Source organism: Pararge aegeria, chromosome 8 (assembly GCF_905163445.1).
Source record: "Pararge aegeria chromosome 8, ilParAegt1.1, whole genome shotgun sequence".
Taxonomy (NCBI): Eukaryota; Metazoa; Arthropoda; class Insecta; order Lepidoptera; family Nymphalidae; genus Pararge; species Pararge aegeria.
In genome coordinates, this window is record NC_053187.1 from 16,163,772 (window position 1) to 16,184,716 (window position 20,945).

The 20,945-nt window shown below is 35.6% G+C and overlaps 1 protein-coding gene across 1 annotated transcript in view; it reads right to left on the minus strand.

Annotated features, from left to right (window-relative positions):
- Positions 1–1,210: 1,210 nt before the first annotated feature.
- The window catches only part of LOC120626035 (ionotropic receptor 40a), a 127,989-nt gene continuing 108,254 nt past the window's right edge, over positions 1,211–20,945 (minus strand). The window contains exons 6-16 of the mRNA XM_039893315.1: positions 14,841–15,000; positions 14,031–14,137; positions 13,441–13,534; positions 12,824–12,982; positions 10,900–11,053; positions 10,508–10,740; positions 9,153–9,312; positions 8,208–8,304; positions 7,024–7,174; positions 5,716–5,809; positions 1,211–1,766 (exon numbers count right to left, since the gene is read on the minus strand). Of these exons, the coding sequence (XP_039749249.1) occupies positions 1,579–1,766; positions 5,716–5,809; positions 7,024–7,174; positions 8,208–8,304; positions 9,153–9,312; positions 10,508–10,740; positions 10,900–11,053; positions 12,824–12,982; positions 13,441–13,534; positions 14,031–14,137; positions 14,841–15,000 (1,597 nt within the window). The 3' untranslated portion in view covers positions 1,211–1,578. The remainder of the gene's footprint in view (positions 1,767–5,715; positions 5,810–7,023; positions 7,175–8,207; positions 8,305–9,152; positions 9,313–10,507; positions 10,741–10,899; positions 11,054–12,823; positions 12,983–13,440; positions 13,535–14,030; positions 14,138–14,840; positions 15,001–20,945) is intronic.

Sequence of the window (20,945 nt, forward strand, 5' to 3'; positions counted from 1 at the left end):
TGGACACTAAAATGACTGATGAATATTTTTATGAATAATAATAATAATAATAATAATAATAATAATAATTTATTAACCAAAATTCACAAGTAGACTTAAAACTATTATGGTGTAATCATAAATTCTTAGGAATTTTACCGTACACCACCGTGCCGTCGACAAAAGGTAACATCTAAAGAAATTAATTAACACCCACCTACTTACTACATCAATAAAGATATTCCTTATAAATAAAATTCCCTCAATATAATTAGGTAGATACATCGGAAGTTTAAAATTGGTAGTAGGTAGGCAGGTAGGTACTATAAATATATTTTAATATTAACTAACAATCTTATTTAAACCTATACATAAATACATAAATACTTAAATATAATAATAAACATATACATAAATACTCATAATATACAGATAAATACCCAGACACTGAATAACATTCGTGTTCATCACACACACATTTTCCAGATGTGGGAATCGAACCCATTGCCTTGGACTCAGAAAGCAGGGTCGCTGCCCACGCCAGTTGGCCGTAAGAAAGCCTCTTGTTTTTCTCGCACGTCCGAAGGTTAGCAGATGGAAAATGCTTTAGCATTAAGCTTGCTTGCTTGCTTTAGATTTATCATCATCATCATCATTATATCGATCCATTACCGGTCCAACACAGGGCACGGATCGCCCACAATGTCGTTTATCGGTCTGAAAAGCGATTAATACCCGCGCTTCAGGGCGGAAAATTGTAGAACTTTTTACTTTTCTGCCTTGCGAAATGCTCTGTTTATAGGCTAGGAAATAAATAAATAAAGATAAATATCTCTTATTTTTAAAGTTTAATGGTGATCTATAAATAACTCTTACTGCAATATCTAATTTGTAGTGCAATGTCTAACTTATTTATTTTATTTATACACTTTATTTGCACACCACAAATAGGACAAAAAAACAATGGACACAAAAAAAATAAACTTCAAAAGTAGGATACAAAGGGCGGCCTTATCGCTTAGTAGCGATCTCTTCTAGGCAACCTTAGGATTAGGAAACCGATTGGTGGGGTTATTATTATTATTATATACATACTTACGAACAATTGCACACTAATACTTATCAAGATTACACACATAAAATACTAATAATAATAAATATAAAAAATAATAAACTAATATATACTAAAATATGAGAGTTAATATATTTAAAAGATTTTTTTTTATTCTTTCTGTCACATAATGGTGACAGTTCTGTTGTACTCAAATCTCTAAGATAAACTAAATTGACAGACATGAGAGTCATCATCATCATCCCATAACTGGCCCGCTACACGGCACGGTTCTGCTCTCAGAATGAGAAGGGTTAAGGCCGTAGTCTACCACGCTGGCCTAGTGCGGATTGGTAGACTTCACACGCCTATGAGAACTTTTCAGAGAACTCTGGTATGCAGGTTTCCTCAGGTAAGAGAGTAAATCTTTTTTAAATTTTATAGAGCGGAAAAGGATAACACTGTATGTCAATTAAGCTAACGCTTTATGTATTTATATAATGTCCGTGCAACTTCTAAAAGCGATTTTCCAATAAACTTTTATTACTTTACTCTCGGGCATCGTGTCTCAAAGCTCTATCAATGAATACATAGATAATTCTGAACATTCTGTCAAATTGTTGTTTCAAATAGAACATTCTAGCAGAACGCCTGGCGGTGGATATCTGTGCCGGCTGTGTGCTTCTTTGAGTCCTCCGTCTACGATTTAGATGTACTTCAACAGCTAGGGCTACGGCTGAAATATTTATAAAAAGGTTTAATTAATTTTAATAACCATGAGTATGGTCATAGACAATCAATTCAAATCCAGGTTAAGAGAAGATATAAGCAAAAGGGGCGTAGGAAGGATACCACTGAACTAAAAAACCTTTAAGATTACTTCGTATTATAAAACAAGGTTTGATAAAAATATAGGTTAAAAATCTAAAAAATTATAACAGCGAAAAAAAATTATCTTAGACCATATCCTTGACTAAATGGCTGCACACGATTTAAGTTAGATTTTATTTACAGAAAACATTTCGATGCATGATCCAAAGCAACATTTCATATATTGCTTTGGATTTGACGGCCGTCTGGCGCAGTGGGCAGTGACCCTGAGTTCAAGGTCGTGGGTTCGATTCCCACAACTGGAAAATGTTTGTGTGATGAGCATAAATGTTTTTCAGTGTCTGGGTGTTTATATGTATTTTCTAAGTATTTATGTATATATTATTCATAAAAATATTCATCAGTCATCTTAGTACCCATAACACAAGCTACGCTTACTTTTGGGCTAGGTGGCGATGTGTGTATTGTCGTAGTATATTAATTATATTATTAATATTAATATTATTATATACTTATCGCTAGGACGCATCTTGGAAAACAAGCCCCGATAGCCCGCATATGTGCTGAATACAACGTAAAAATTCATCATCGACATCTTTCACAACTCTTACCCGGTATTTAAAAAAAAGCTTATGGCTTACCTAATGGTGAGCCCTCCCTTTAGATAGATATTACACACAAAACACCTATTCCTTGCTATATTTATGATTATTTTTGCTGTGTTTACATGTCATTATTATTATTTTTTGTGAATGTCATGGTCACTTGTTATCGATGTACATATAAGTGAATGTGTAGAATATTATACAAGTTTATTACTGTATTTGGTATATATGTATATAATTAGTGTACTTAATATTTCAGCTGTATTAGAACCTATTGGTTTGGCGCGGAGCGATGGCAAGAGACCTGATGGTATGACGCTCATACCTTGGAGGCTTGGAAGGTCACTACTGTGGGATGCAACTTGTGTTGATACCCTAGCTGCATCACACATCCAAGCCACCTCGTCACTGGTAGGTGCGGCTGCTTCCAGTGCCGAGCAGGCCAAGAGGCGTAAATATGAAAACCTGGATAGCAGCTTCATTTTTGTGCCTTTTGGAGTAGAGACTTTGGGACCGTGGGGTTCGGAGGCAAGAGCCCTTTTAAAAGAATTATCGAAAAGGGTTATCGAGCCTTCCGGTGATCCTAGAGCGGGCAGTTACCTTGGCCAACGAATTAGTTTGGCCATCCAAAGGGGCATTGCTGCCAGCATCTTAGGAACTGTGCCTCGCTGCGGTGGTTTCGAGGACGTTTTAGATTTTATTTCGTTTTAAATAGTTTATTTTTTATATTATTAAATATATTTAAAACTAAAATTATAATTAGTGTACTAAAATAAATAAATAAAAAAAAATTAAAATTAAAAGCAAATTTGCTTTAAGTTCTTTATCGAATTTCTTGGAATTTGCTATAGTTATAATGGCCGCATTGTGTCACACCTAAAGCCTGTTGTTCCTGTCCTGCAACTACGGGCTACAGACCGGAATGTAGCATTGCAAATATGGCGGCAGAAATGACTATGGCATTGCGGTAACACTTCCTCGGATGAGCTCGCTCACAGAAAGCTCTACCATAGCTAAAATAAAAATACTATATAGGGATTAGTGGTGTGCATAGAGGGTATGCAGATGATATAAAATCAGTTATTAATCCAGTACGAGTTATAAAAACTTAATGATTTTTATAACTCTTACAATGCTTATGCGGAGATTTTAATCTTTTTTATATAATCTGCTTACCCTGTGCATACCCTCTATGCACGCCACTGGTAGGAGTTACTGATTATTTTGGTTATAATTAAATTGCAAAAAGGAAATGTCAATGAAAAAGCGCACGGAGCATTTTAGTTTGCAGTGTTCTGAATTCACATCCGGTTAGGTCTCGCGCTAAAGTAGTAAAATGAATCGCAATCAGCGTTAATCTGACATTTCATTCTGTCATTCGTTCTATCTTTGATTCGTTAATTCATATAATCATGTATTTATTCATCCGTAAATCATTTCATTCATTATTTCATTCAACGTTTCAGGTTCAACTGTGGACGTAACGATGAATGAATGAAACGATTTTATTTAATAAGTGCTATTGTCAGTTAAAGCCATGCCGATAATAGCATATAATAATCACATTAATCTTAATCGTTTAATTCAGGCAAAAGTAATATAATACTTACTGTAAAGCTGTAAAATAATATTAATGAATTAAGATAAACTAATAAAAAGGTCAAATGTAATGAAACAAAGCTAAGCTGCAGCACTTAGCAGCTTAAATTGCAAGAGGTCCGTTCGAAGAATTCGTATTGCATGTTATAATATACAGTTCTGAAACGTAGTTACTATAAGTAATAAGAAAGCCTCATTCACTCATTCAGCGGGTGACGCATAGATCTACTTGAGTAAAGAACATACGAACTGCAGATAACATAGAATCAATCTGTGATAGCAAAAAAAAAATTACAACCGGCTAAGTTTGTTGTGGGCTTCTTCTTAGACCAGTTTTAAGTTGACGAATTTAGTTATCGCCATCAACTCACTTCTATGTCATATTTTACATGTAATGTACGCATCAAAAGTGCCATCTATCTGCCTATTTGAATAAAGAAATATTTGACTTTGACTTTGACTTTAACTTTGTTCGCTGAATAGTGAAAGCTTTGATTCCGTAGTGCTTTTGGCACCTTGGCATCCCAACATTGAGTAAGTTTTTATGCTATCTAACGATACATCTACGTAAGCGTGATTTCCGTCATTTTATATCTCTTATCTATTCTAATATTATAAAGATTCATTCGTTTGTTTTCAAAGTCCGGTCCAGTACTTTCGGAATCTATTGGGTTTTTACTCAATAGGCTTAACCAGTTCTTCGCCAAAAGAAAGCTAAACTAATTGCTGAATTGAATAATTTTCCGGTCGCTGCGGATCTGCAGTGCCAACGAATTGCGAGAATGAGTGAATGGAAATTGCACCTGTGTTTGTGCACTATAATCTGTCGGGTAGTTGGAAAATCCCTCTGGAGATAAAAACATCGTGTCCGAAATCGGTCAGGGAAACTGTTTTTGTATTATACCACTAATAATAGAGGTCGGTGCTTAACATAGAAACAATGATATCGTCATCGTGAAACAAAATAAATCAGAATAATAGTCGTTGAGCTGCACGTGTTTCATCTTCAAAAATTTCATATCTCTATAGGTTAGGTTAAATTATACAAATAGTAATAAATGAATGGCAAAAAATTGCAAACTATTCTTTCGTTATTGAAGATTTTTTTAATTTCAAATTATTTCAAAAATAAAAAATGTAATGATATAATAAAATGAAATTATATGAATACAACTTGCTTGACGTCATCTGTTTACTTAGTAGGAGCACCAACGCTGTACTTCCCGCGACTAAATAAAAATATATATCGCTATCTAGCCTTAATGTAAGCGTAGCTTGTGTTATGGGTACTAAGATGACTGTTAAATATTTTTATGAATAATATATATAACTGCTTATAATATACATATACCCAGACACCGAAAAACATTCATGTTCACACAAACATTTTCGAGTTGTGGGAATCGAACCCACCGCCTTCGACTCAGAAAGCAGGGTTGCTGCGCACTGTGTCAATCAGCCGTAAAATTATATATTGTTCGATAGATGAATAAATGAGCGAATGAATGTATGAACAAACGAATGTGTTCATAAATGAATGTTTGGCTAAATAAATGAGTGAATACATTTGCACACAAAACAGAAATACCTAAAAAAAAAAAAAACATCACTTCACAGCAAATACATGGTATGGTCTATGGATAATCTCACCTGCTAAAAAGTATCCCATGCCTAGTAGACAAAATGCACCTTGGAACATAGTCAAAGATAACGGTTCGAGACCAATCGTCGAATCGGATTGTACCTACGAGAATAAATGATAAGGCCGCCATTATACCCTATGTTAGTTTATAAATTTAGTTTTTATTCTTAAGTGTGTCATAAAGAGTTTAAATATATTATCAGTTGAGTTATTATTATACATTTAATGTAATAAATGCGGGCTTGCTACTTGCGGAAATGTTTAAGGAAAACATTGTGAGGAAACCGGCACGTCTAGAAATTCTCCATAATGTTCTCAAAGACGTGTGAGGTCAACCATTCCGCACTTGGCCAGCGTAATGAACTAAGACCTAAGCCTGTTCAAACCATAACCGGTAACGGTTATGGGTTACATGGTGATGATGAAGATTTTATATGATGAAGTTTTTGTATAGAATGAGATTTTATATTGAATTCTCTGCATAAAAGGGCATTGTAGGTTACAATGCAATTTTATACAGAGAATTTGACGAACTCGATGTTACAGGGTCTCATATTGTTCCTAGCCAGAGTGGATCTTTGAGACTCTAGAAACAGGATTGGAAGCGATTCGTGCTTCACAAGAATCTTTTGTTTGGTTTCTCTCAATTTAATTAGATTCATTTTAGATTAGATTCAGTTGTTCATACTTTTCGGATACTGTGCTTCGAAACTATTCTATTTTGTTAGTTCTTCACTGTTCTACCATCGAACTGTGATGTATCGAAAGGATCTACGATGTTACTTAGTTCCCATAGATATGTACAAAGCGCTTTGCTTCCTCGTTTCTAACTCGCACTGCAAAGGTCTGGAATGCCCTTTCAGCATCTGTCTTCCCCGATATCTATAACATGACTCCATTCAAATCGAGAGTGAATAGGCACCTTCTAGGCAAGCGGGCTCCATCTTAGGCCGCATCATCGCTTACACTATCAAGTGTCATTGCAATAAAATAAGATTAGCTTCAGAAATCATTTACCGATGCAAGAAATAATGAGATTTATTTTTTATGTAGAAAAGAGCGGTAATGTCGCAATTTAGATTGCATTTTACTCTACCATGTGACAATCCTAATTTTATTTCGCTTAAGTCACGCTTCTACATGATTTTTTTTCTTAACATAACTTATAAATAAAGTGTTACATTAAGGTTTGTTGCACCGATTCAAAAACCAATGGAAACGAGTTTGTCCTTCTCATAATAAACAACAATATACTTGTTGTTTATTGTTCGAGGTAGCTGTGTCATTATATATTTTAAACTTTAAAAGCCCCATACCTGTGCTGCTCCTGCATTTTCCATAGGTTCATTACTCTCTTTGGTTTCACTTTCTGTTACAGGTTCAGACCTTCTCGAATGTTCTGGAAGGTTCTTGTATTCGTCTGTCGTAATTTTCGCTAATATCCCAGCTTCAAAGAGAGTCATCACTCTGAAATTAGTTGATGGTATTCAAGGTAGGTAATATAGCTATTGCGGTGATTAAAAATGTATCTGCCAGCAAAATAATGATTACTTGGTACCAACTGATGGTTATTTCACCTGACAGTGGAAAACTATCGCCTATAAACAGAGCATCTCTTAACCTAGAGAAAACGTCCTTCAAAGAGCCACTCTGTGGCCATAAACATAAGCCGTAGGTGCTAAGCCTCATATAAATAAATAAATATACTACGGCAATACATACATCGCCATCTAGCCCCAAAGTAAGCGTAGCTCGTGTTATGGGTACTAAGATGACTGATGAATATTTTATGAATAATATACATAAGTACTTAGAATATACATATAAACACCCAGACACTGATAAACATTCATGCTCAATATTGGATAGAAGAAAGCATTACTTTGCGGAAATCTATAATATATTATGAAAATTAAGCTTAATTTGCTATACTCCGCGAACAGCAGCAGAATCTGTATGGTGTAATTTATAATTTAGCATATGGTGTAATTTATATTTAGTATTTATTAAGCTTAATTTTCATAATACATTCATGCTCATCACACACACATTTTCCAGTAGAGGTAATCGAACCCACGGCCTTGGGCTCAGAAAGCAGGGTCGCTGCAAACTTTGCCAATACGCCATCAAATATGCTTGTAATTATACCAGTAATCAGTCCCCTCAGATCGGAACACAACAAAATGCTGCTTAACTGCAGAAATAAGCATTCAGAATTCCACGATACACAAATGCCTCTATATACTCAGTGGCTCGCTTAATGAAGAGAAGATTTTCTGTGCTGGCAAATCGGTTCTCAAACCTATTGCCCATCGCTGCTTCAGATTTGCAACTCGTTGTCATTTGCTTGTCATTTTAGTTAATCTAGCAATCTCCCAATTTTTTATCACGTCGATGTACACTAAGCATATTACTAGTACTTATGTTGCTGTTTATCATGGATTGCATTTAGGAATCTCATTTCAGATTCATATATTATCATTACTGGCTGCTTACTTACATGTTGTTAAATGTCTCTAAATATGGACAGCCGATTTGCAACGCTATAGCAGAGTATCTCGTATATAACTTTTCGCTTAAGTGAAAATTATGGGAACCTGAAAATGTCCAAAAAACAGTTAAACAGCTGATCAAAAGATGAGCAAACGTCTTTGTGGCTGTGAGCAACAAAAAGAAAATAAAAGAAAAGAATTGAGGTGATGGCTGTAAGCCACACAGTAGCCTATGTTCAAGATTTGCTCGCTCGCAATCGAGGAGTCGTTTTCGAGTGTGGAAATACTTGAAAATTAGAGTAAAATGGATCTTAATTTGATTACGTTTAAGCTCAAATTTGCCTACAATTCTTTAAGGGATTTTAGATAGAACGTTTGTAAAACACAAATCCGAAGTAAATAATTGTAAGTACAAGACCAGAGTTAGCTTATCGCGTCGTCAACCCCCGTGCCTCGGAGCACGTTAAGCCGTCGGTCGAGGTTTTTATCACTTGTGATAATAGTTGTTAAAGTCCACCAACCCACTGGAGTGGCGCGGTGGGTCTATACTCTTAAACCGTATCTCTTATGTGAGACAAGAGATGTGCCGAGCAGTTGGAAGGTAATTGGCTGCGGATGATCATAGAATTTTTATGCCAAGAATTTCAAAGTCCAAGAAATCGTTTATTTGAAACTTGTTCATTACAGACCACAGCGTTGTTAACCTCCTCGAATAGGCTGTCGCTTCGGTCCCTGTTACTATCATTTACTGATATTAATCGTAACGCCGTAAGGGGCCGGCAGATCAAAATACAGTTTTCACCACCCCGTTCTCTTCTCGGTGTTGTACGAGGCGACTAAGGGAATATAACGGAGAGTGGGCCGCAGCGACCTCTGTGCTACTACTACCATCCGTTACATTTTTTGTATGAATTGTTATACCTACTAGGAACACATAACTGTAAAAGAGTTACCAAATCGCTCAGTGTCGTAGTATAGAGTTTCCCTGCCTCCTAGTATGGCGATGCGCCGCTTCGACAGTACCATGCGCACGCCTACTTCGACGTTCCGTACGCGTTGAATGCGCTGGCGACGCATAAGTCGAGCGAGACGACCGTAGACCCCTGTACCGTTCTATAACGCAACATTTTCAAAACCAAAATCTTAATTGCTCATCTGACTATTATTATATATTTATTTATTTGGAGATTTTGTTGTTTTCTAATATCAGCTGCTTTGACAGCTGGTTGGGGCAGTGGACAGGTTCGCTGTCTTTCTGCGTCCAAGGCCATGGTCGATTCCCATAAGTGTTTATCTGGATAAGTATTTATGTGTATAATATTTATAAATATACTAGCGTACCCAGATTTTGCTTTATTTTATTTAAACAATAAACTTACATCATAAAATTTTTAATTTAAGTCTCATAATATATTAAATCATTTATCTCTCTCCGTATTCATTCTCTTCTATTCTCTTTTCGAGCGGGTGAAGATCATTATCTATATAGTAAATAAAATTGACAGTTTGACAGTTCAAAAATAGGAGTGCTCCGATCCTCACCAAACTTTACAGGATTACTCGCCAGGTCAATCCGGAGATTCCCTGGAAGTTTCATTGAAATCGGTCCAGCCGTTCCGGAGCCTATACGGAACATACCCACACACTTTCTCTTTTATATATATAGATAGATAGATAGATTCATCAGCTATCTCAGTACCCATAACACAAGCTACGCTTACTTTGGGGCTAGATGGCGATGTGTGTATTATTTTTATTTTATTTAATTTATTAGGTTTACTTACAAACACTTACACTAATACAACCATTTTTAAAATTTTAACTATTCTATTTAAGTGTAATGTTTTCTTAAAAGTAAACACAGCATCAGAAAATATATCATAAGTATTGTTGTGGTATATTTATTATTTATTTAGCTAATTTTAAAATGGTGTATGTATTCCTAAAGACGTGTATTTTACAATAAATCATACGCGAAAGTTCATATATTTATTTGTTATTACGGTTTTGTGTGCAGAAGTATCGATTGATTGATTGAAATTGGAGATGATGGACTTAGCTGCATTAATTTTGCTAACTTAACCATAATCAATTAATGGGATATTTGTGTGATGAGCATAAATGTTTGGCAGTGTCTGGGTGTTTATATGTATATTCTTAGTGTTTATGTATATTATTCATAAAAATTTTCCTCAATCGTCTTAGTACCCACAACACAAGCTAACTTACTTTGGGGCTAGATGACGGTGTGTGTATTGTGGTAGTATATATATAAAAAAAAACATACTCTGAATTCTTTACAACCTACTTGCAAAATAGCTAGCGAAGAACTGTGTCTCTCTACCACAAGCTCGTATCCCTTATCCCTCATAGCCTCCTCTAAAGCCTGCAGTGTTCCAATAGGCCGCTCCTTGGCCGGCCTAGCCAGGAGACTTGTCAAGTTAGCCGAATACATGTCTCCGATGACGTATGTAGCTCCTAGCGATATAAGGATGGACACGAGGCGGGCTTTGTTGGTTTTAGACGGTTCGTTGGTGGATGCTGAAAATAAAACCGACGTGTTCATCACTGGTATCTTAGAATCGATGGTCCCGTTGGCAAACGAGTTGAGATTATGTTGACAGCCGACTGGCGCAGCGTGGTGGACAACGGTCTTAAACCGTTCTTATGGTTGATATGATGATGATGATCAGTACGTACTTTGCCTCAAGAACAAGGTCGTGGTGAACCAGCAGCAATCACTCAATAGCTCAAGCTGGTCTCGCTTCCGGCGCTGCCACAATGATGGCGCGGCTATTACCATCCATAATGCTGGGCCGGTGATGAGCAGTGTGGCTCCTACCAACGGCCAAACCTACCATAACATATATATAAAATATATCGAACATATCGAAGTTTAATGCAATATTTATTTTATAACTTTAAAATTTCACTATTCCACGTAACTTTAGGGATTATAATTTATATATACTAAACACATAATTTTTAGGTTTTATTTTTTGTTTCAACTTTGTAGGTGTACCCACTGGATAGCCATAGTATGCCTGCTAACCAAGAAGCGGCCGTATCGCATCATGTTCAAGTTACGTCGGCGCAGCAAACTTTGAATCGTGACGCGATACCTTTTTTACGATGCTTCCTATAGTAATTAATTTGAGGCCTAGCTAGGGAGCTCGTGCCATCCCCACAAGAAAAAAAAAAAGGAGCTCAGGCCATAAATCGGCCGAGCATAGTAGCAGTTAATAAGTTTAGTTGCAATATTATATTACTTATTAATGTAATTCTTAGACTAATAAATGTATTTAAGTCTTAACATCTTTTTATTCTGAACCCTGATGCGACCCTAAATATAAGTACTTTACTTTATTTTTACTTTTTGTTTAATTTATTTCTAAGTTGTGTACAGGTTTAGGTTTAGGTTTTGGCTTAGAACAAAACGTGTTATTACTTATATTTAGACCTACCTTTAGTTATTACCTGTTTTGTGTACCTACAACAATGAATAAATAAATAAAATGTAAGTTATATATGTTATGTCTTGACGCCTGTGAAATGAGTATTATAATTCTGAAACAAGAACGCCAACAATGTAAAAATAACACTGCTCGATGATATCAAGACATAAGGGTGATAAAATATAGTTAAAATAATTATTTATTGTTCCGACATATTAATCTGCCATTTATATTTCTACATCCAATCAAATAATATAAATAATTTACAAACATATTTATGTCAATTAAGTTTAAACTTAGGTACATAAATAATAAAAATTTAAATTTCAAGCAAACAATAACTAGTCTAATTCGTAAATAATTTATTAGTTTAGTATTAAAATAAAAAAATAAAATTTTAAATAATTAAAGCAACGTTGTGGGTCTATGCTGTAGACCTCCTCTCCCATGAGAGAGGCTTGTAGCCAGCATTGATACGTTAATAGACTGCTTGGGATGGCCATAATATATAACCGTGTACGCCCTATACATAAGGGCGTTAAATAAATAGTAATAAAAGCCCGCATATTAAGTCATCCAATCATAAAGCATAAAATTGGTATGCATATAGAAGTAAAATACGGCGTTTGACGGCCGAGTGGCGCAGTGGGCAGCGACCCTGCTTTCTGAGTCCAAGGTTGTGGGTTCGATTCCCACAACTGGAAAATGTTTGTGTGATAAACACGAATGTTTTCCAGTGTCTGGGTGTTTATCTGTATATTATAAGTATTTATGTGTATTATATTCATAAAAAATATTCATCAGCTATCTTAGTACCCATATCACAAGCTACGCTTACTTTGGGGTTAGATGGCGATGTGTGTATTGTCGTATTTATTATTATAATAATTATCTATTAATGTCATTAAGATAGGACGTATCGACATGAATCATTATTATCTTATCTCCATTCATACAAATTTTACTCAATTTTAGGGAGAGTATGGGCAAAATTTCTAATATTAGAAATTTGATACACAAACATTTGTTTGAGGCTGCCTAGGAATTTCTTACAAAATAAATACTCGAATATAATAAATAACAGGAACCCAAATGAATTCTTTGAATTGTTTATTTAGAGATGGTATTCCTTATTTGAATGAAATGGCCCGAAAGTACTTTGTCTTTACCTCCCATTGGAATGGCCTGATGATGGCTAAAGTCTCGCTCAACTTGTCAGGGGCGTGTGTTAGGAAGGCCCCAGAGTCTGCTAGGGTGAGAAAAGAGAACTCAACCGCTTGAAGTCTTTCCCAGGTCATAGTTACATCTCCGATAAAGAAGTCTGCTTTCTACAACAATCACATTAATTACTATTAAGTTTTAACTGTATTCTACTATCATTCGGATATTTAATAAATGCATTCTTAACAGGTCATCAAACGAGCGAAGTAATTGACGTTGCTTCACGTTAAAACAATAAATTATTTATTTGCTAACTTTATTACACAACCAAAAAAACGGCCTCTACCAGCCATGTTAGGACGTGCGAGTAAAACGAATGAGGGTGTGGCCAAAATAAAAAACGTATTGTTTTTATTATTGGGAGCTCATGAATGTATTGCTTCATTCATACTGCATTGTTACAAGGTTATTACTTTGGAGCATAAAAAAATTACGAAGACACTGCAATTCTTTAACTAAGTATTTATCCAAAACACGCCACTCACTTGCTGGTTAAATGAAGGACAAACAAAAAAAGTACCAAGCCCACATTCGCGTATTTAATAATGTAGTTGTATTGACTTACGCGTTTCCAAATCAACCCCAGGGTTCCTTTGAACGTTCCGTTCCCAGATATTCTTGAACCTTGGCTCCTTTCCGGGGGATCGTAATATTTATACCTGATAAATTATAAAATATACAAATAAAATAACATAATTAAATATAATTGTTGTTACATACAGAGTACATCAGTAATATTAAAAATTTAAGAAGCTGATTTACGCAATGTTTTTAAATTTGGAGTATCAATATAGTAGTATTATGTTCTACATAGTGCATACCGTGACGTTATCATGTAAAGAAGATTGTATTTTTTACATTCTAACATGATTTAATATGGTTAGTGTTGGTTGCTGGTCAGGTCTTGTGGCAGGCTTCGGGCGTGCCTAGTTACAACCCTGTCGACGAATACAGCATGTATTCGTCGACAGGGCGATGTACTTTTCCGGCAGTAGGTATACCGTTCAGACACCAAAAGTAAGTTTTATTTTTAATTTATTAAAATATGTTTATTTTAAAGCCTTGGTCAATAAAAAGTTGAATAATAATATTAATAATGTTTTAGTACGTAACTACCTGTATTATTACAGTTACTTACTGATTCTATCAACTTACTTGAAGTTCAACTTCTTGGCCAATACCGCGAGCAATTTGTCATCCCTGCCGCCCGTCACATTGACTGTGGAGTCGTTGTTGTATCTCACGAAGTGCCACGGGGGCGCCTGTGTCGAAATAACTCATGTTTTTTTAAAAATTGGAATGTAAACTCGTATTTGCCTATTTGTAGTTCTATTGTACAGAAATAGTTTTATAAATCATCAATATTCGTTTTTTTATTCCGTTACAAGTTAGCCCTTAAAAATCTACCTGGTAAGTGATGATACAGTCTAAAATGGTAGCGGGCTAACCTGTTAGGGAGTATGCCAGTTATATGAAATCCATCTCCCTAAACGGTGTTTCACATCGGGTTTACACGCAGCACAGAATAAAGAAGAGAGATGCAGAGTTTGAATGCCTTTGATTTTGTGATAAATGCCGACCCTTACTATGAGGTCATTAACGTGCCGGTTGCAGAACTTCGCCACTTCGTGATTTAATGAATAAGTTGGTGGTGGGAGGCTTCGGCGGTTGGTAGTTACCCACCTAACTACGTGCTGTAAGGCGATTTAGCTTTCCGATACAATGTCGCGTAGAAACAGATTAGGGGTCAATATATGTTAGGTTAGGTTCTTTTTAGGTTTAACCCATAGGTTTAATATAAAAGGTTAAACCGATATCCATCTTAAACTGCATCATCACTCACCTCCAGGTGCAATTAAGGCAAGGACAAACTCGCAATGGACTAGTACAGACAGTAGGACTACAAACAGTACAAATACAAATTGCATTTATAATTATTGTGAGATTCGCATTAAACGAACTTACATGCAAAACTGGAACGTCGAAAACCCTCCCTTGAAAGTCGTGATAGACTTTATCTGCAGGCGGTAAAGACGGAGACTTGTAGAGACGCCCCGCCCACCAGTTCACCAGCGTCAAGTGGTTCAGCTTGTTAGGTGACGCTTGGTTGTAGTAGACGCGAAACCTAGGGGAAAAATTAATGTACTACAGAAAGTTACAAAATACTTTATCTGCACATGGCAAAGAAAGTTACTAGTATAGACACTCTGCCAGCCAGTTCACTAATGTCAAGGGGTTCAGCTTGTTTGCTGACGCTTGTTTATAGCAGAGGCGAAACCTTTGGAAAAAAAACATTCTAATATAGATATATGTAAAATACTTAATCTGCAGATGGCATAGAATGTGGCTTGTAATAACGCCCTGGCCACAAGTTCACCAGCGACTTGGATGCTTGCTTAGTGACGCTTGGTTGTTTTAGAGACGGAATCAAAAAATACATTATACCTACGACAGAACATTGTGAAAGACTCTAAGCATATCGTAAAGAAAAACATATTGAAATAGCATATTGTACTGAAAAACGCAAAGTTTTTAGAGTCGCTACTCGGTGAATCCCACTAGATCTTTCGGTTTTCAAAGCTATGTGCCCCGCCCATAGCCCGCCCGATAGCTACGTCGGTTGCTCTGATTCTTCTATGTACTCGTAGCTCTTCACTCTGGCTCCTCTTGTAAATATACTTTGAGCATAGCTCTGAAGAGAGCTGATATACTCTGAGTCTTCTTTTGAGACTAATAGCTAGCGATCATATTTCATTAGCATAGAATAGAATAGAATAGAATTTTATTGTTTACTGTTTACACATAGAAAGGCAGTTGACAAGGCAAAAGCATTAAAACAGTAGGTATACCCACAGTCGAGCGTTCCACTATAGTATTAAATAAGTATACAAATCTGAGTATAATGAAAGTGTAGAATCTCAAAATGTCAAAATTTTTGAAATTGGAAAAGTCCTCATCAACACATTCATTAAAAAGTATGGTAATATAAAGGGCGATGCCGTTAATTATTTTAGATATTACTATCACAGAACCATAGATAACCTGTATTTTCAGTTATTAAAACTTAAAACTCTTTATAGTATCCGGTGCTTATGTTTTAAATCAAATAAAAAATTTCACTTATCATCGTCGTCCCTCCATAAATAGTAACACTGGCACTGTTCGAATATTTTGGTCTTGAGGTGTTGATGTAATTACCTCCTATCTTTGGAGGCTTTGGAGTATAAAGCCACTATACTGCTCTAATGTGGGCTGGCGGGCTTAACAGATAATCATTTGTTAGTTATGATAACAGGTAGGGGTTTATAAACCAAGTGGGTTTTATTTCTTGTAAACACTTTATTAAGACAGTAATTTTATTAATGAAACGTGTCACTTGCATACTTGGTTCATTTAATAGAATCAAAAATGTGTTCAATATCCTTACAGGATTATCACTGATTATACCGCTGTTTATGAAATTAGCAGTCAATTAAAATAGCTTCCAAATATCTATAGATTGGCAAGCGTTTGGCAAACCTAATTTATTAATTAAATATTAATTTAATAAATTGATTACGATTTGCCCTTTTGGCAACCTAATAATATGGAATTGAACGCGGATTAATTGACGGACTCACTATTTAGATTTTATAGTAATGAATTTAGATCATCGGAAATTCGCTTTACAGCGTCACACTTACAGCAGAACATTATCCCGAAACCTAGCCTTTTATAGTTAAATAACAATAAATTTATAAGTACAAAAGGTTAGGTTATGGGATTATTTTCTGTTTTATAGTTGTATAACAATAAGTTTGTAACTATAAAAGGTTAGGTTAGGTTATTTTCTGTTTTATAGTTGTACTAGCATACCCAGCCCGCTTCGCCGGGCTGGCATTTGCTTTATTTTATTGAAACAATCAACTTACATCATTAAATTTTTAATTTAAGTCTTATAATATATTAAATCATTTATTTCTCTCCGTATTCATTCTCTTCTATTCTCTTCTCGAGCGGGTGAAGACCCATGTGCACCCAACAATAGAATATCATCATAGTAAATAAAAGCTGTATTTGACAGTTTGACAGTTCAAAAATAGGAGTGCTCCGATCGTCACCAAACTTTACAGAATTACTCGCCAGGTCAATCCGGAGATTCCCTGAAAGTTTCATTGAAATCGGTCCAGCCGTTTCGGAGCCTATACGGAATATACCCACACACTTTCTCTTTTATATATATATAGATAGATAACAATAAGTTTATTACTATAAAAGGTTAGGTTTCGGAATTATTTTCCGTTTTATAGTTGTATAACAGTAAGTTTATAACTGTAACAGGTTTGATTTCGATATTATTTTCTGCTGTGTGAATGTCCGAAGACCTAAATTCCTCATTATCTTAGCCTTAATGTCCCGCTGCTACACACAGACCTGCTCTCTTATAGGAGAGACAGTTTTAGAGCATAGACCTTCCATGGTGCTCCTTTTACTAGACTATTACGATTATAATTGAAAATAACTTTTTTATTATTTTATTTCTTTATAACATGTCTGTCCTTTTGTATATCATTGTATCTCTTGTTTTGTTTGTTTACCTACCTTCATTTTAATGTATTTTGTTAAGTTTATTTTAATTGTAATGGAAAAGCGGAGTCTTCTGACACAGGGGTAGTAATACTACTGTTAAAAGAAGGCTTCAGCAATATATTGATACCACTTTGTTTCTTACCCAAATAAACTATTTTTATTTTATTTTATTTTATTTTTTAATAACCGGGATATTCAGCTACCAACAACCACTGACCAGAAATCCGCATTCGAGTTGCTTGGTGGGTCTTTGCTCTGAAACCGTCTCTCCTATGAGAGAAGAGGCCTATGCCCCACACCAGTGGGGCGTAAATAGGCTGCGGCTGGTGGGATCGAAAGCTTAACTTACTCTCCGAGGCACGGGTGTGGACATTACTAACTCCGGACTAGTACAAAAATACTGACGACCTTCTTGGCGCAGCGATTAGCGCTGTGGTTTTAAGTATGAGGTCCCGGGTTTGATTCCCGTCAGGGGCAGTTTTGGAATTGATAACTTCTTAATTTTCTCTGGTATGATCTGGTGCGACAAAAAAGACGAGAAACTAAGCGATTACGCGTTTCGGTACGATGTCGCGTCGACCCTTTTAGGAGTATGGGTTTAATATAACTGCCATGCTCCCTTACAGGTTAGCCGGCTGCCATCTCAGACTGCATTATCACTTTATCAGGTGAGATTGGAGTCCAGGGTTAACTTGTGAAAGAATAAAAAAAAAATCAGAAAATAAATAAGAGTTAGTAATACGCCAATATAGTTCATCATCATCGATCGTATTTTAAATTTCGTCGCTTATTTCGATATTACATGACGCAGTCCTATTATTAGCTCCAGAGACACTCGCATGTTATTTGTCTATGGACAATCTGTCGTCGTCCGACGTCAGTGCCCTGGGATCTAGACCCCCTAATCCTCTCACAACGTGCATTAGAAATAGCACATTTCCAATTTCAGAATTAAAAAAAACCCTTCGTATTTTGAAATTCTCCGAGCATGTATCGGCTTGATTATCGCGCCATCTTGCCAGCGTTTCTGAAATAAAATTTCCCCGTCCGCAAAGACCCAATACAAAGCCACGGGCTCACGTACATTGTAATTCGATTTGAGAAAACGGCGATTGTGAATTGGCCAAAACATATTTTTTAGTGTTCGACGTTGGAATTTCCTTTGGCAAATATATTGGCTTTGCAGTCAATTTGCTGTGTTAACATAATAACATCTGTAATTCTATCAAGGTTTGCTTTTACTCGTATGCTATGTTGGGCAATGGCTATTGTCCCACGTCCTTTTTCTTTATATAACTGGTATGTTTGAACAGGACCTCACCCTGTGAAGCTACCAAGTGATGCCTCCAAGAGTATTTGGGAAAGTTTTTACTTCAGTTTTTTTGAGAGAATTTGATCTTCGCCCGTACATCAATGCTTCTTGTTTGGAGTTGTCACATCAAGACAATGCCATACAACTTTACCCACTTAGTCATTCGTATGAATGTATTTTTATAAACACCAAATGTAGTCCGTATTGCTTATCCCAAGCTTGCATGATCCCCAAATAAAGAGTAATAGTAACAAATAAATAAATAAAAAAGTTCGTAATTAAAAATAATTAAAAACAAGACAAAACTGCAATAATTTTTAAATTTTTCAAAATGGTGCAATATAGTTGCCATTTTGAATTGATTTTTAAAATTATACTCGGGATGATGTAAGGATTCTAACTATAGATCCAAAGATCGTTATTAGACGTTATATGTCTGCCTGTTACATTGTAATTCTGTATGCCTGTTACATTGTTGTAACGAATGGACCGATTAAGATTCCAATTGCATCTGTTTGAAAGCCTTCAATAATCTATTATGTAAGCTTACATAATTGGTATGGTTAATAGCTATGGGTTATGATCATCAGCTCATGACCCACTTGACAAAATGGTCTTGCCAACTTTCACAGGACAGATGGATTTGAAATGGTGAACTGTTATTGTAATGGTATCACCATGACATAGTAACCTTGAGTTGACGCTGGAAGATCACAAAGACTACAGAAATCTTAACTAACAGCAAGGATAGCGTGTTTGGGCACGATACTGTGACATCAATAAAAAAATTCAAATGATATTATTGCTGTAAGTGCATTTTTTTAAGGAATTTAAATATCAATTGCTTCAACGGTAAAGAAAAACATCGTGAGGAAACCTGCATGCCTGAGAGTTCTACATAATGTTCTTAAGGGACGTGGAGTCCACCAATCTGCACTGGGCCAGTACGGTGGACTACGGCCTTAACCGCTTCTCATTGTGGAAGGAGACCCGTGACCTGTAGTGGGTCAGGTATGGGTCGATATGATGAATTGCAAGTGAAGCAAATAAAGATCTAGAATTATATTATACTAGCTGACCCGTGCAACTACGTCTGCACCAAATCGGTTATTACCGGAAAACACCAATAAAATGACATTTTCTAAAAATGAATCGTAGCTAGATCGATTTATCGCCCCCGAAAACCCCTGTATACCTACTAAATTTCATGAAAATCGTTGGAGCCGATTCCGAGATTCCAATTATGTATATACAAGAATTGCTCAATTGCTCGTTTAATGATATAAGATAGAAACATATTAAACCATTGTTAATTAGTATATTTTCACAAGAAAGCCCCCCATTAAAACACCGGCAATAAATTAACACGTAAAATATTTACCAAATTATTAACTCCCGAATTCTTTTAGGTGGCGAAACCTTTGTGAATAAACAGAATAAGTTATTGTTTGAATGCGAATTTAATTTGGAAAGTGTATTATGAATTGTAAGAATAACAGTGAATTTATAACTTGGCCAAGTCGTGACAAGAAAATTAAGGATACGAGGATTAAGGATTTGAGGTGATATAGTCGATCACACTCAACTCAAAGGTTCTCTGAAATTAGTGGAATTACGTATTATCAGAGAAATGATCTTTGATCAAGCGTCCTCCGTTTATGCTTAATGCAAAACACTAATAAAATTATACCTAAATATGGTCGGTATGGTTAGGTTAGTTATTTGTACAACACACTAAGTAATAATCATTGAAACATATTTATTTATTAATTTATTTATGCTCTTTCATTGTGGTGTATAAATACGCCGCGAAAAATAAGAACATCAAAAGGAAAAGCAGAACTACGACTACTACTTACGAGTAGTTGTATAAAAAAGGTGGCCTTATCGCTTAGTAGCGAACTGTGCCAGCATGTAATTTAAATGAAGTTATTAAAGATTTGTAACTTAAAAAAAAGCTGTGAACGTTGTATGTAAAGACATTCTGTAGATGGCATACATAGAGTATGAGCATTGAATCCGAATAAGCTGGGAGGGGCCGCTAGTAAAAGTATATAGTGTTCATATGCAAGATGTATTAGTTTATTTTTATATTTATTTATTAATTATATTATTTACTTTTTATCTATATGTGTACACTAGTTTATGTATTAGCATGTAGTTATTCGCATGTATGTATTTTAATATTT